Source organism: Cryptomeria japonica, chromosome 3 (genome assembly GCF_030272615.1).
Source record: "Cryptomeria japonica chromosome 3, Sugi_1.0, whole genome shotgun sequence".
Taxonomy (NCBI): Eukaryota; Viridiplantae; Streptophyta; class Pinopsida; order Cupressales; family Cupressaceae; genus Cryptomeria; species Cryptomeria japonica.
In genome coordinates, this window is record NC_081407.1 from 417,147,342 (window position 1) to 417,162,554 (window position 15,213).

Consider the following 15,213-nt stretch of genomic DNA (forward strand, 5'->3'; position numbering starts at 1 on the left):
AATAAGGGAAGTGCAAATATCAAGACAAAAAATGTATGTATGAATGTAATTTAAAATAAGTGCAATCAACAAATTATTATATACAAATAAGGATAAGATAAGAATTAATTCAGATATACAAATTTTCATTATTAGAAAAATATAATTTAAAAAAAATTAATTTGAAAATTATGAAAAAAGATAAAAGACAAAGACAAAGACAACACTCTTTATGAAGCCTGATGTCTCGTAGACATAATTAAAATCTACTTTCATTTCTTACAAGCCTTCCTTAATGGCTCGCGTTGACGGGAAAGCCAGACGACAAACGGAAAAGAGTTAGTTTAAACCGGGCGGGAGCCGGAAAAATTTGAATTCGAATTCGAAGGGAAGAAGAAGAAGAAGAAAAAGAAGAAGACAATAAATGAAATCCAAATGCAGATAAAGAAAATAGTGTAGGCAGGAGAAATCAGGACAACGTTCATTAATCTGGGTATTGCAGGAGAAGAAGTGTTGGTGATGGGAAGTGGGGTGCACAGCAGGACGCCGCTCAAGGCGAAGGCAGGGGCGAGGACTCGGGACTTACGCCACAATGACGATGATATGGAGCGAGCTCAAGCCCGCGCAAGCGCTACCATGAGGAGGAAGTCATTGCTGTCACAGCCACATACGGAGCAGCCCTCTCCCTCTGGCGCCCTCCTTGCCAAGGATCAAATTCTCGATCTTTTTCAGAACTGCATCAAGCTGGCTTCTGAAAATGTAACCTCATCTTTGCTTCACTGTCTCTGGATTTACATGTCTCGAAGCTTGCAAGCACAATCCCTGACTTTCTTGCACTTCTTGGTTTCAGAAAATTAATCAACGGAATACCTGGGAGCTTGATCTCATTGATCATCTCAGTGATATTATAAAAGTAGAGGACGAGGACACCGAGACTAACTTCCAGAAGGTTTCCCCCTTCCTTGAGTGTATTCTTTCTTTGCAAGGTTTAGGTTTCAATCTTTGCTGTTTGTATTGATTGCGTATGGTTTGGTGCGGCGTCAGGCAAGTTGCTCGTTGGAAGCAGGTGTAAAGATCTACTCATTGAGAGTGGATTCAGTGCATTCCGAAGCATATAAGGTCCTTGGCGGTATCAATCGTACTGGAGCAGGCGATGCAGGTGCACCCCTATTCTCTGCTCCAGATTTCTTTACTCTGCATTTTTAGGAAAAAGGGCTGGACCGTTTCTTTACCTGTTTGGCTTTGATGTTGTGATTGGGCAAATCCGTTTGGTTGAAGTTGTCTGAAATTGGCTAGAACTACACTTTGCGGTAGACTCATTGTGAGCAGCTTCTCAGCTTCTCACGAATTACAATTAAATCTTATTCTTAATCCTAGATTAATTACAGTGATTATTGCATCTTTCACATCATTTAGAAAATGCCTTTGCATTACCTTATAAACGTTATTACATATGCCTTATCTCTCTTAACAATGGTAGTATGGGTTCCTCCTCCTTATGCTGCTGCCGTTATTTCTCCATAATGCCATTTTGCTCGCCCTCACACTTGTTTCTTCTATCTGTAAAATACATCAAATATTTTGTACAAACTTCTTTCTTTTACCTTCTATATAAAATATTAACAATTCTGTGACCCAATTCACCATCTCTTTGTTTTATTTGCTGTTGAAATCTTAGTGCCATGCCTGAAGAAGAAAATGTGCAATATTTTTGCTTCAGTTGAAATCTTCTTCTTGTTATTTGTAAACATGCTTTTCTGTATGGTTGACCGCTAATGCTCTTCTGGAAAGCTATCGGTGATCTTTGATTTGCATTTCTCTTCGTATTAGGGGTCGCTTAAGTTTTGAAATCTTTTGGAAATGCCTAGAGTAGCCTCGGTAGTTTTTTTATTGTGCAGGGACAACTGCATTCTATGATTTTCAGCTCAATGTGGCAGGTAAATTCCAAAAGGATACACCTTTCTTTTCCTTTTGAAATAAGAGATATTTGAGTATAACCAAGGATACATGGGGACACATCCCCTGCCCTGGAAGAAGGCATCCCTGTCCCCTAGGCACGACAGGACATTCCCCTACTGCCCCTCCTGTCTGGGAATTTCGCAGAAAATGGAGGAAACATACCCATGCTTCATAGTTCCTAGAGCAAAAAGGAACTATGTAGCTAATAGAAACAACCACATATAAGCCCACTCTGAACAAAAAACATTTAACACATCATATCTAAAACCCTGCACCATCCCCTAGGTTTTTTGCTCGCAAGCACATTTGCAATAGGATTGAATATTTCCTCTATGATGTCTACTACATGTCTTGGACAATCATGGGCTTGCCAATAGCAAGTCAAACCTAACATAATTGTGAATTTAATGTTCTTGCAAAGCTCTTCAATGTTGCATCCTATGGATGGAACCACTACAAAACGATTGTATGCCCACCTTATCCATCTCACAACAATATGCCCTGAAAAACAATTTTTTTATTGTGCAGGGACGACTGCATTCTATGATTTTCAGCTCAATGTGGCAGGCAAATTCCGAGAAATCACACCTTTCTTTTCTTTTTTGTATTAAGTATAGAGAGAAAGATCAGTAAATAACATCCATACATAACGACACTGTCAGTGCTTCAGACTAATCCTATCAAAAGGACCAAAAAATATATGATAGACACCTATTCATATCAGGACAAAGCTATATCAAACCTTACAAACATCAGATAATCTTTCTAGTTCCGACACTTTTACAGGACAAAATACAAGGACAGATCACATTGCTGTCCAGGACTCAGAATATACTGCATATATATGACTCATTGGTCCACCCAGGCTGTCCACCCAAGGGGACCTTCCATCCAAATTGCTGTCTTGTTACTATTTACTGGTACTGCTCCAAGGGCTGCAAGCTGGGCTTGATATTGCCTTTCCATCTTTCTTCCTTCATTAATTTCATGCATGAAAGTTGCCAGGGCATTCACAAAAGGGGTTCTCTCCATGTTAAATCTGCTCCAATTGTATCCATGAGAAATTTCTGAGGTAAAGACTTGAGTCATTCCATCCTCTAGGAATCTTTCAAATTTTTTCTTGGCCATCCTCATAACCTAAGTCACCAGGTTCGAATTCGAATTCGAAGTTCGACAGCTTTGAAATTCGATGAAGTTCGATGCGGAAAAAATTCGAAATGTATAAAATTCGAATTAAATTCGCCATATGTAATTTTTAAATTTTTTTTTAATAAATATATGTAATATATCTATAAATTTGCGTAAATAGTTTAACATTGATAAATAGATTTGAAATCATTACAAAAAGATGACACATTTATAAAATATAAACCGTAGGAAACATATGCTTTCACTATCGCAAAGATGTTCTTTTGTCAAAAAGGTACAATAACAGTCAAAAACTTTAGAACTTTAAAATAACTGTAAGTCATCAAGAGCACTTGGCTGGGATGCCAAATCATCATCATCTGTATCACTACTCAGTTCATCATCTACAAAGTCAGGCTCATCTGCATCTGGCATTGCCATGCCTTCAAGAGTTTGTTGTAAAGAAGTGTTCTTTGCTGATTTGTTCATCAGCAATTTCAAATTGCTGCGAACATAGACAAGATCTCCCAACTTTCCAGTCAGCAATTTGTTCCTCTTTTTGGAATGGATGTGGTCAAAGCAACTCCAGTTCCTCTCACAAGCTGATGAACTTGCTCCCTGACTCAAAATTCGAATAGCAAACTCTTGCAGTTCAGGAGCTGATGATCCATAAGCGATCCACCATCTATATCCAGACATACGTGGCGAGTCATATTTGGCTTCTGCCCCTCCAAACATCCCTTCTCCTCTCTTGTATTGCCAACTTTGATCTCTGATTAGTGCTGCAATTTCTGGATTTGGTACATACCTGCTAATGGCTTGGTAAAGCCCTGCCATGATTTCATTATCACCCCTTCTATCAATAGAAAACAACTTAGGCTCCAAAAAGCAAGCTGCTGCATGTAAAGGTGTGTGCATCATTTTCCATCTGCAATCAACTGCCTCCCATATCTGCATATATTCTGCTTCTTCATTGTTTAGTGCTTTTTGAATAGATTCCTTACACCGGTCCATGCTTTCATAAAGCATGCCAAGGCAAGGAGTGTCACCATCAACCATACGAAGCACGTCAACAATTGGTTCACATACAAGCAAGACTTTTGCTGCACTTTCCCAGAAATTGCTGTTTAGGATGATTTGCTCTATGTTCTTCCCCTTGGGGCCTTTAGAAAGCACTGAACTTTCCCACTGATTGGAACATATAATAGACCTCAAAGCTGCTTTTTCTTCAACCACTCTTTTCAAAGTGATATAATATGAAGCAAATCTTGTTTCACAAGGCCTCAACAATTCCTTTGATGCATGTTGCCTATAAATACTCAATGTGAGACGATGATTCCGTATGAAATTTGCAATTGCTCTCCCTCTATGAATAGCTTCATTTATCCATGGGAATTTAGCCAAGTCATGAAGCAACAAATCGAGACAATGCGCTGCACATGGGCTCCAATATATCTGTGGGTACTTCTCTACAATCAGCCTCCCAGCTCCCACACAATTTGCTGCACTATCAGTTACCACTTGAACCACATTATCCATCCCTACTTCAAGAATGGCTTCCTCTAATATTTGAAAAATATACTCTGAAGTTTTTTTGTGGTTCATGGTGTCAATGACTTTCAAAAACACAACACCTTCAGGACAAGACACCAAAACATTAATCAATGGCCTTTGACACATATCTGACCATCCATCACTCAATATAGTGCAACCTGTTTCCTTCCAAGTGGCTTTGACATCAGCTAATTTTTCAGTCACTCTATCTTTTGACCTCTGCAAAAGAGTTGTCCTGATAGCCTCTGAACCTGGGGGTGTGTACCCTTTGCCAAACTCTGCAATTTTCTGAACTGCATTGCGGAAATGAGGATTTCTCGCAACATTGAATGGAATAGCACTTGTGTAAAACAAATCAGCAACTGCATCATCCACCTGTTGTTTCTCTACTGGTTTCCAAAAGTTGTTCAGTGTTCCACTCTGTTTTGGTACACTCGCCGCTTCGGATTCCACAGAAGAGGAAGACATGGCAGATGTGAATCTAGATATATCTCCTTCAATTCTCTGTTTCTTTTGTGCCTTCTTCATTTTGCCTACCGTTGAAGCAGCCAACTCTTTCTCTAGAATAGCTTTAAGTTCTGGAGTCGCACCTGTGCATGCTTGAACACCTCCACCTGGACCCCCTTTATTAGCAAGGAAGTGGTCCCTAAGCCTTGTTAAAGTTCCAATGATATTTGCCTGACACATGTTACATTTGATGTGAGTTCCATTTCGGGTCACATGCTTCCATGCCTCAGAAGTTGATTTGGGAGGAGCCATTAAATGAAAATCTGCATGTTTGGAAAGAAAAATTAAAAAACACACTATTTTTATTTCAACCTTTTAAAAATATATAATATTAAACAATATAATAAAAAACCATTAATATAAAATTATAAATTATATAATAATAATATTAAACAATATTATAAATTTATAAACATCAAAAAAATTGACACCATATTAATATCATATAAAAAAATGAAGCAGAGATATATAATAATAAATTAATAATATCATATTAATATCATAAAAAATAAAAAAAATTAACACCATATTAATATTAAATTATTAATTATTAAACATAAAAAATATTAAACCTAAAAAAAATTAATAAAATATAAAAATATATAATATTATATTATAAAATATAAATATAAAGCATAAAATATATAATATTATTATTATATAAAATTACATTTTTAAACATTAAGTTATTAACTATTTAACATTATAAACAAAAAAAAAAAATAATAAAATAAAAAAAAATACCTGTGCGGCGGACGTGTGCGGCTGTGCAGGTGGCGTCGCGGAGTGCAGGCGGCATCGGCACTGGTGGCGGCGTCGTCGCGGAGTGCAGGCGGCGTCGGCACTGGTGGCGGCGTCGCAGACGGGTGGCGGCCGAGCACCGGTGGTGGCGTCGCAGAGCGGGCGGTGGTCGCAGAGCGGGCGGTCGGGCAGAGCGGGCGGCGTTAGCAGCTCGCGTGGGTGTGGTTGCAACGTCTGCGGCCGCCTACTTATAAAATCCGCCAAAACAAACCCTAAAACGCAAACCCGAAAAATTAAAAAAACACTTTAACAAACCCTAAAATCGAATTTAATCGAATTTAATCGATTTTTTTAATGGTTTTTCAAGTTCGCCGAATTTCGAACTTCAAGGTTCAAATTCGGTCGAACCTGGTGACTTAGCTCATAACTATGGTGACCTGCACATCAACGTGGTGAAAAATGAGTCTCCTTAAAGACTCAGTAAGAATTCTAACCTTATCCGGATACTTATCTTCATTCCTAAGTTTCCAAATATACCAGAGAACTTCACTTGATAATATAAACCAAAATAGATTACAATCTTTTTTAACCCATGTATATAACCAGTAACAAAATCCAAATGCTTAAAGTTATTATTAAAACTAATTCCAAATAGAAACCAGATTTCCTTAGCAATAATGCAGTCAAAGAAAATATGATTGTTAGTTTCAGCCACTCTGCATATACTACAAGTATCAATGACATGCTGGTTGTTTCTGAAAGGAAGCCTATTCAAAGTAAAGAACCATTTGAAGCATTTCTTCTTAGGAGCTACATTGCTGCTCCATAATCTATACATTTTTTTCTGCCATTCAATGTTAGAATAATCAGTAAGCTATATAGAATTAACATGAGAAATATGATCAACATTACAACATAAAGCATTATAGACCATCTTAGGTTTGGTCCTCATAAGTGGAGTACCATCCATCTAGGTATATGTGAGAAACCTGTCAGAATCCTCATTACAAGATTTAGGAAGTTGGAGCATGCTACAGGCCTCCCTTAGCATAGAATAAGTCCTCCAATTGGACGCAGGAAGCTGAAATTTCTGAGACAACTCAGCCCACGAGATTAGATGATCATTAGTAATAATATCCTTAAAACAACATATGCCTTTAATAGCCTAGCTCTCAGCTGAACATCCTTGAATGAGAGCGAGGGATCTACCTCTGTGGAATAAATTCCACCAGATAGACCTCTCCCCACACACATTGCCATTATTATTGCTGATCTTGTTATTAGAGACCCAATGCCTAACACGTTCCCAAGTCTTCCAGATTACCTTAAATACGTGAGAACTAGTTATAGATACAGGGAAATTCCTAGTGACTAGGTCACTAAAAGGGAGTGATTTCCAAGCCTTGGCTTGCTTCGGGACAACCATCATAATATTTATTCTGATAAGGACCTTCCAGGGCTCATCTCCTTCCAGAGAGTGAAAAATCCATTTCGCAGCTAAAGCAATGCCTTGGAGCTTAAGGTCCTTCAGCCCCAAACCTCCTATCCTCTTGTCAAAACAACACCAACTCCATTTATCAAAATGTCTTTTCCTGTTTCCTCTCCCATTTGACCATAAAAAATTCCTTATGGCTTTTTGTATTTCATTAATTTGATAATTGCTGAACATCCAAATGGAAGCATAGTACAAACTATAAGATGAGAGGATCTTCTGGCAAACTTGGATTCTACTAGCAAGAGATAGATAATGCTTATCCCATTTCCTAAGTTTGGAATCCAATTTGCCCTTGATCCAAAGCCACATCTCCTTCAGACAAGGACAACCAAAGAAGGGAATGCCCAAGTATTGAACTTGTTTGGAGGGCCCTCCCCATTGGTAGTCATACCCAACCAATTTGGAGGGTCGTCAAACCAACCTAGAAGGGTATATTTGGATGAGGAAATTTTGGCTCCTGAGGCTTCACAAAATATATTGAGCTTAAACATTAGAAATTCCATAATGTTTTCATTCAATTCAAGAAATAAGGTTGTATTGTTTGCAAATTGTATATTAATTAGGTCAACCTTGTTTGGGAGAGAGATACCTTTGATTTTAGGTGAAAGGGATGAGTCTCTCAATGGTTAGTATATCGCATCTGAGGCAATGAAAAATAATGCGGTTGCTAGAGGGCAGCCTTGTCTTATAGACCTTTCCAAATAAAAAACTTGAGTCCGAGACCCATTGATCTCCACTTGAGCCGAAGTGTCCTTAAGCAAAACCTTGACCATTTGACAAAACTCTTTGGGGAACCCAAATGCTTCTAGTATCATAGTGAGAAAGCCCCATTCCACACAATCATATGCTTTCTCAAAATTGAGGAGAAACATAGCCACATTTTGATTTGTAGACCTTGCCCAGCTCATGGCGTCCCAACTAGTTATAAGGTTCTCAAGAATATATCTGCCCTTAATGAGTCCAGTTTGTGTAGTACTTATGAAGTTAGGCAGAATATCCACAAGTTTGAGGGCCATAATCTTGGCAAGAATCTTATAGTAGACATTTAATAGAATAATTGGCCTCCAATTCCTTATCAATGACTTATCACCTTCTTTAGGTAGAAGTTTAATAACCCCTCTGTTGATATCAGGGCCAAGAGAGCCCTTGACAACTGCTTCCTCATAAACCTGTAGGCTGTAAGAGATCCTTGCTTATCCATTCGATATTGATCTCGTAAAACTCAATAGGCAAACCATCTGGGCCTAGGGCCTTATCATTATTCAATGTGCTAATAGCTTTTCTAACCTCGTCAAGGGAAATGGGCTTTTTGAGAGAAGTTGATTCTTCAACATAATTTTTACTTGGAACCAAACTTCTATATCTTTCCCTAGTTGAGACACAGGAAGTTGAATTGTCTTCAGAGGTAAAAAGCTTCTGATAGTAATGTAGAAAGGTAGATTTAATGTCTTCAGCATCTACTAGGTCCTTCCCATCATCCCAAATTTTGTCAATTTTCTCCTTATATTCCTTCTTCTTTAGTATGTTGAAGAAAAATTTAGAACCTTTATCCCCTTGTTGTAACCAATTTAGCCTAGCCTTGATCTTGGTTCCTTGGATTTTGCTCTGTTGTATATTACATAGTAGGTTCCTAGAGTGGGCCAGAGATTGAGAGCACCTTATATTGGACAAATCTTTTTGCACTTGGGCCTCCCTCTCCTGTGGGTTATCAACCAAATCTTTTTCAAGTTTCCGATTGTCTTTGGCTTTCTTTTTCCCTATAGTTTGCAATAATAACTTCCAACTATCCACATTTTGATTCCATTTATCAATGATAGAGCTAGAATGAGTATTCCACTTATTGAATTGCCTAATCATATATATGGCAGTTAATACATCTTGATCCTCTAGAAGCCTGGTATTCAATATAAATTTCTCTTTTCTCTCTGTCTTTATCATGGCACTATTTTTTAGACAGATTTGAGAAACCACCGGATGGTGATTGGATAATGTATAGGGGCATACTTTTACTGAGACTCCCTTATCATCCTGCATAAAGGAGAAAGTATCCTTATTTGCATAGAATCTATCTAGTCTACAATAAATCCTTTTATGGCCTTGCTAGAAGTTACACCAAGTGAACCATATACCCTCATACGCTTTTTTCAAGCCTTCTAGTGGGTCAAAGAGTCTCATCTTGTTTTTCATCCTTCCCACTGCAATTTCTCCCCACCCTTCCATTCCATATTAATGCCTCCCAACTTATCTTCAGGATGTTCAATCATGTTAAAGTCCCCTCCAAGAATCCATGGGATGTCTGGGAGAGAGCATATCCACTGCGACAACTCGGTTCTCTCTTTATAGTCATTAGGAGCATAGATTGAACATATCCCAACTCTAGTGTTATGCATATTAATAATTGCCCAAACAGCCCTATTACATGGTGAGGTACCACTGCCCATAATTAAATCTCTCCATTTCCTGTTAATCAATAGAACAACACCACCCTTCCCTCTATCATTTTTGGTGGAGATTTGTATGACATCCTTCCAAATGAATTTCGGGTTAACCTCTAAGGTAAACTTAACCGCTTTTACTTCTTGAAACATCACTATGTCAGTATTCCTATGTTGGTTAAGAAACCTTTTAACCACACATTTCTTGTTAGGGGATTCAAGCCCCTGAATATTCCAAGAGACGCACTTTAACTTCATGAGCAACGATTAGATTTTGGGGTTCTTGGCAGCCATAAAGTTGCTAAAACACTTAGGCGGTTCCTTTCTAGCATCATCTTTCTTGGGAAGGGGGGATTGTTTGCCTTTAGGCCTTCCTCTCTTCCTCCTAGCCTTGGTGAATCTGCCATTACCAGCAGGCACAAGAATTTCAACATTATTTGGATTAGACTCCACAAAATTGTCTTGTTCTATAGATTGCTCCCCATTAGTGATCGAATCGCTAGAAAACGACCGTGCATCCAAATCTGACTCTAAATCTTGAGCATCTAGGACATCCTCACTAATGCTCATCTTTTTATCATCATAAGGCACAAGGGCAAGGCTATGAGCCCTATTAGGGACTGAGACTTTAGTAGAAGGATTGGCAGTAATAATGTCAAAGAAAGCACTATCACTGTTTGGTAAACCATAGAGAGTTTTAAATCCAACGGTAGGGCTAGAAACGATCTGAGGGGTTAGAGAAGACTGATTCTCCGCTTGGTGAGGCAGATCCTTGATAGCCTCATCAAGTTTATTGCTCTCAGAATGAAATTCTGAGAGAATATCAAAGTTATTAGAAAGCTACAGGGGGTTTGAACTCTTAGGGGGGGAAATCTTACCTTCTAACCCAATCATGTTTTTGCTAGCACTCTTTTTCTTCAAAATCCTTAACGATAGACTTGACAATTGAATTTCTATCAGCATCAACCAACCTAGTCTCAGGCGGGGTGGCACAAGAGTCATCATCCATAGGAATAGACGTAGCACAATTAACAGGGGTCTCTTAAATGGTAATACTCATGTCTTTTATAGAGGCCATAGTAGCTTTAATCTTGTCAAGAGCCAATTGCTAGGCATTCTTCCTCCTATTCTTATGTGACTTGGGTATCGCAAATTGCTCAGAAGCACCAGTATGAGAGTCATCAATTTGAGCAAGAGTTGTAGCAATAGCCGAGTGCGGTGGGGCATCAACAATAAAGGTCCCAAAATTGGCAGAGGGATTTAACATCGGGAGTTCCATCGTCGGGGCTGAAACCACATCTTTAATAGCCTTGTTGAGAGAATTGATTTTCTACATCAAGGGGGCTTGGGAAACTTTGGCATTCGAAGAAGCCAAATGCGTAGTATCTCTATTGTTTTTTATAGAGTGAGGATTAACAACCTTTTTGGAAGTATCAAGGGGTTTGCATGTAGTTAAAATAGGGCAATTCTCTCGAATATACCCTTCGCGCTTGCATAAGAAACAAGCATTGATACCACCTAGGGTTTCGATCAAGCAATTCGTAGGACAATTATCAATATTAATTTCGATGAATTTGGGTATATCTCAGCCTGGATTAACTGAGATTAGAACCTGTGCATCCAAATGGGGAACGTGCGATTGTGAATTATCAACCCTAATAAGTCTCCCAATGGGTTCAAGCAGTTGCGGAATGAAATTCCATAAAACCGGAGGCAAACTTTTAACAACTACCCATCTAGGGCAAGATAAAGCAAGAGACCAATTAAGAGCCCTAAATGTACAATTCCCTATGGACTAGAATTGCTTCTGGACAATTGCCGTCTGAGATTTGGCATCCTTGAAAATAATAACAAAGAAACCCTTTTGAATCATTTTGCAAAACGAAAAATGAAACCCTAATTTCTCCACCCAAATGTTTTTAAACCATTCATCTAAAAATTTGTGAGCCAAGCATTTAGAAGTATCCACGCCCACTAAGAATACTTTAACATCCCTTAATCTAGCCTTCTCATTAGCTATAGCTTTAACAATAACATCATTAGGAACAATGGATAAAGTAGTCAGGGGAAGGGTAGAATACTCACCTCCTCCTCCTCCGTCGCCATTACCTTCCGTTAAAGAAGAGCCCAAAATCTTGAATTTAGCCTCGTAGGGAACCGAAAGCAAAGACTTGACCAAGACCGCTTTAAATGATTTTTCCTTATTTGTAGTGACCGCGTTAAGAAAAGAGGGTGAGCCCTCAACATTAAATGCCTCGTTGGCCAAAGAACCAACCATCGAGGCTCATTAACTCTTCGCACGGAAATTTGGATGGAAAACAAGCCACAAGAAGGCAAACAAATTAAATGTAGAGAATTAGCAAAGTAACTTTAGGGCTTATCCTCATGGAGGAGGCCATATTGCCTCCCCCACAGCCTGGTTCGAACCCCTTCAACACCGCACGTCTGCAGAGCACGTCTTGGTTGCAGAGTGCCTCCCCTTTCTTTTCTTTTTGAAATTGTAATGTCCCCATTTGGGAATTTCCTCAATTTAATCCTGAAACAACAATTCCAACCTAAGGTGAGAACTGTAATACCAAATTTACCCAAACTGAAGACATTTAATTATGATATTTAACTTAAAATATTAAGAATAGTTCAAGGATAGGACTTATCTTAATAACTTCCTCTGATCTGTATACTTGAGATATATGTCTCAATGTTATAAATTGCTGCTGCTCAACTGAGCCTTCAGATTAGAGTCATAATAAAATAGATTCTCAACAACTTATGCTATAGTTCTCACCTTTCAATTGATCTCCAAAGCTACAAAATGACTATAAGTCTGCCACATACTTCTCTTCAGAATGAAGTTCTTAATAGCACTTTTTGAAACTGTTATAATCTATTTATCACATTCATATATACTTCTGAAATAATATATTTTAATTAATTCCCAATCTACTTTCCTTAATCCGCTTTTCATATCTGCCATATATCCCACCTTCTCCGCTGAGATCTGCAAATTATATCTATTATATATCTTACAATACCCAACGGCCGCATCCCTTGAATGTCCAAGAGACATGCCAATTCCTAAAACTGGCAAATTGATTTATTAATTAAATTGTATCCCTTCAAAATATATGCCAATCGCACTTATTAAACAATCGGTTCACTAACCAATCGCTTCCTCTGATGCGTTTTGACTAGTATTGGCGATGTTTGAATATTTAGCTTAATAGCTGTTTGACCAGTTGCATATTTAGGGGGAATCGACATTGATGTTTATTTGTTAGTCTTATATCAATTCTATTATTAATTATTGGTGCTTGTTATTAATCTTATTGCCACCTCATCATCGGTCATGCAGCCCCTATGTCTTCTGAAGTAACATCATATTGTACCTTGCAAATTTAAGGGAACCAAATCTGACACTTATCTGGCATCCTCTGTGGGTTGTCTGCTGAAGATTTGGTCTTATAATTGTATCACCTAAGGAGAAATGGAATTAGTTTTAAGGTTTTCATTAAATATTTCATTGGTGAACAATTTCTTACAAGCTGAAGCAACCTGGTGAGTCCCAGATGCTGTCTCAGAAAAAATACAGAATTTATTATTGATTTTCAATTAAAAAAGAACCTTTCAACCAAACAGGTTACAAGGCCTCTGATCTTCAGTTTGATGGGGCATGACAATTCTGCATAAGAATATTATTAGGCTTCATTTATTAAGCATACATATTAAGCAGATTCCCTAATTGTTCATTGTTTGTTATCTTTCTGGGTCAAAGATGGGGACATGACAGAAATAAGAATTTTTTGAATATAACCAAGGATAATTGGGGACACGTTTCCCTCCCTGGAAGCAGGTGTCCTCGCCCCCTAGGTGTTTTGGGGACGTTAGGACGTCAAGGGGACATTCCCTTGTTGCCCCCCCCGTCTGGGAATTTGCAAAAAATGGGGGAAACATCCCTGTGCTTCATAGTTCCTAGAGCAAAAGGGAACTATGCAGCTAATAGAAACAACCACATATAAGCCTGTCCTTAACAAAAAACATTTAACACATCAGGTCTAAAACCCTACACCATCCCCTAGTTTTTTTTTTGCTTGCAAGCATATTTGCAATAGGCTTGAATAATTCCTCTATGATGCCTACTACATGTCTTGGACCACCATGGACTTGTCAATAGTAAGTCAAACATGATGCAGTTGTGAATTTGATGTCATCGCTAAGCTCTTGACAATGTTGCATCCTATGGATGGAACCACTATAGAACAATTGTATGCCCACCTTATCCATCTCACAACAATATGCCCTGCAAAAAGTATTTTCCTTCTTCAAGGCAACAATATCCTACTTGCCCTCATGATACGTTGGGGAGGACATAGAGTCTTCTCCTTCTATGTAGCTTTGTGCTACTCTCTCTTCGCCGCTCCTACCACTTCCATATCCTTCACTTGTTTCATATGTTCAAAGTAGTTTGGAAAAAACAACTGTAACAACCATAAGTAGTTTGCAACTGCCACCACTAGCCCAAGATTAGCTACAAATCTCCCCTAATTGTTGCTTTTTGGCTTATTTCCAAACTCCAAACCTCTTTCACCAAATAACCTCCTCCAAAACCTGAAACTTTCTTGAGAGATGCAAGCAAAGATTTGTTGGGAGTCATGACACTTCTTTTCTTTGCTCTTGCTGGTTCAATTGATACCTGCCATCCTAGCCCACTTTTTGTACCACCTCTTTGCATAAAAACAAGCTAGATAGAGCAAAACACCAAAGCTTCACAAGTCAAGCATATTCACAATCAGCAGTCACCACGTTAAGATGTCCTACATATGTGACCTCAATACTTCCACAATGGTTTATGGTGCCTAATCTCACAATTGATGCCCTTTCACCTCTCATCTGTCCAATGCGTCAATTCCAAGATACAACGACAATAACCACCGACATGCATGGATGCAAAAAAACCTTTCAAAAATGTACACCTTAGATAAATAATCTCACATTGAAAACTCAACTTCAAGAGGATGGTGTCTTAGATGCTGCTCTAAGTCTTTCTAAGAGTCCAATATATGACTATAAATTGCCAAAAATGACTCTTGGTCCACACCCACATTTGCTAAGTGATCTGCTGTTGTGTTCAACTACCTTGTGCAATTATCAAAGTTGATCTCCTGAAAACTAGATTTTAGAGCCATCACTTTTTTTTAATACCTATTTAGTTTCCAATTTGGACTCTTGCCTTTGTTAATGGCTTGAATCACTACCAACAAATTTCCTTCTATCTCAATCTTGGGAATACATAATTGCACGTATGTATGTATGTATATGTTATAATACACACATCAATACATACATTATATATATCTATGTATGTGTGCATTTATAAATGCCTCAAAACTTAGAAATCTAATAAATTAGCATAGACAT

The 15,213-nt window shown here is 38.3% G+C and overlaps 1 protein-coding gene across 3 annotated transcripts in view; it reads left to right on the forward strand.

Moving 5' to 3' along the window:
- Window positions 1–262: 262 nt before the first annotated feature.
- The window catches only part of LOC131070465 (condensin complex subunit 2), a 57,470-nt gene continuing 42,519 nt past the window's right edge, over window positions 263–15,213 (forward strand). Inside the window, exons 1-3 of one of the 3 annotated variants that reach the window (XM_058006029.2) lie at window positions 263–738; window positions 830–928; window positions 1,024–1,138. In XM_058006029.2, the coding sequence (XP_057862012.2) occupies window positions 499–738; window positions 830–928; window positions 1,024–1,138 (454 nt within the window). In that variant the 5' untranslated portion in view covers window positions 263–498. The remainder of the gene's footprint in view (window positions 739–829; window positions 929–1,023; window positions 1,139–15,213) is intronic. The other 2 variants (XM_058006028.2, XM_058006027.2) reach the window with 2 other exon arrangements.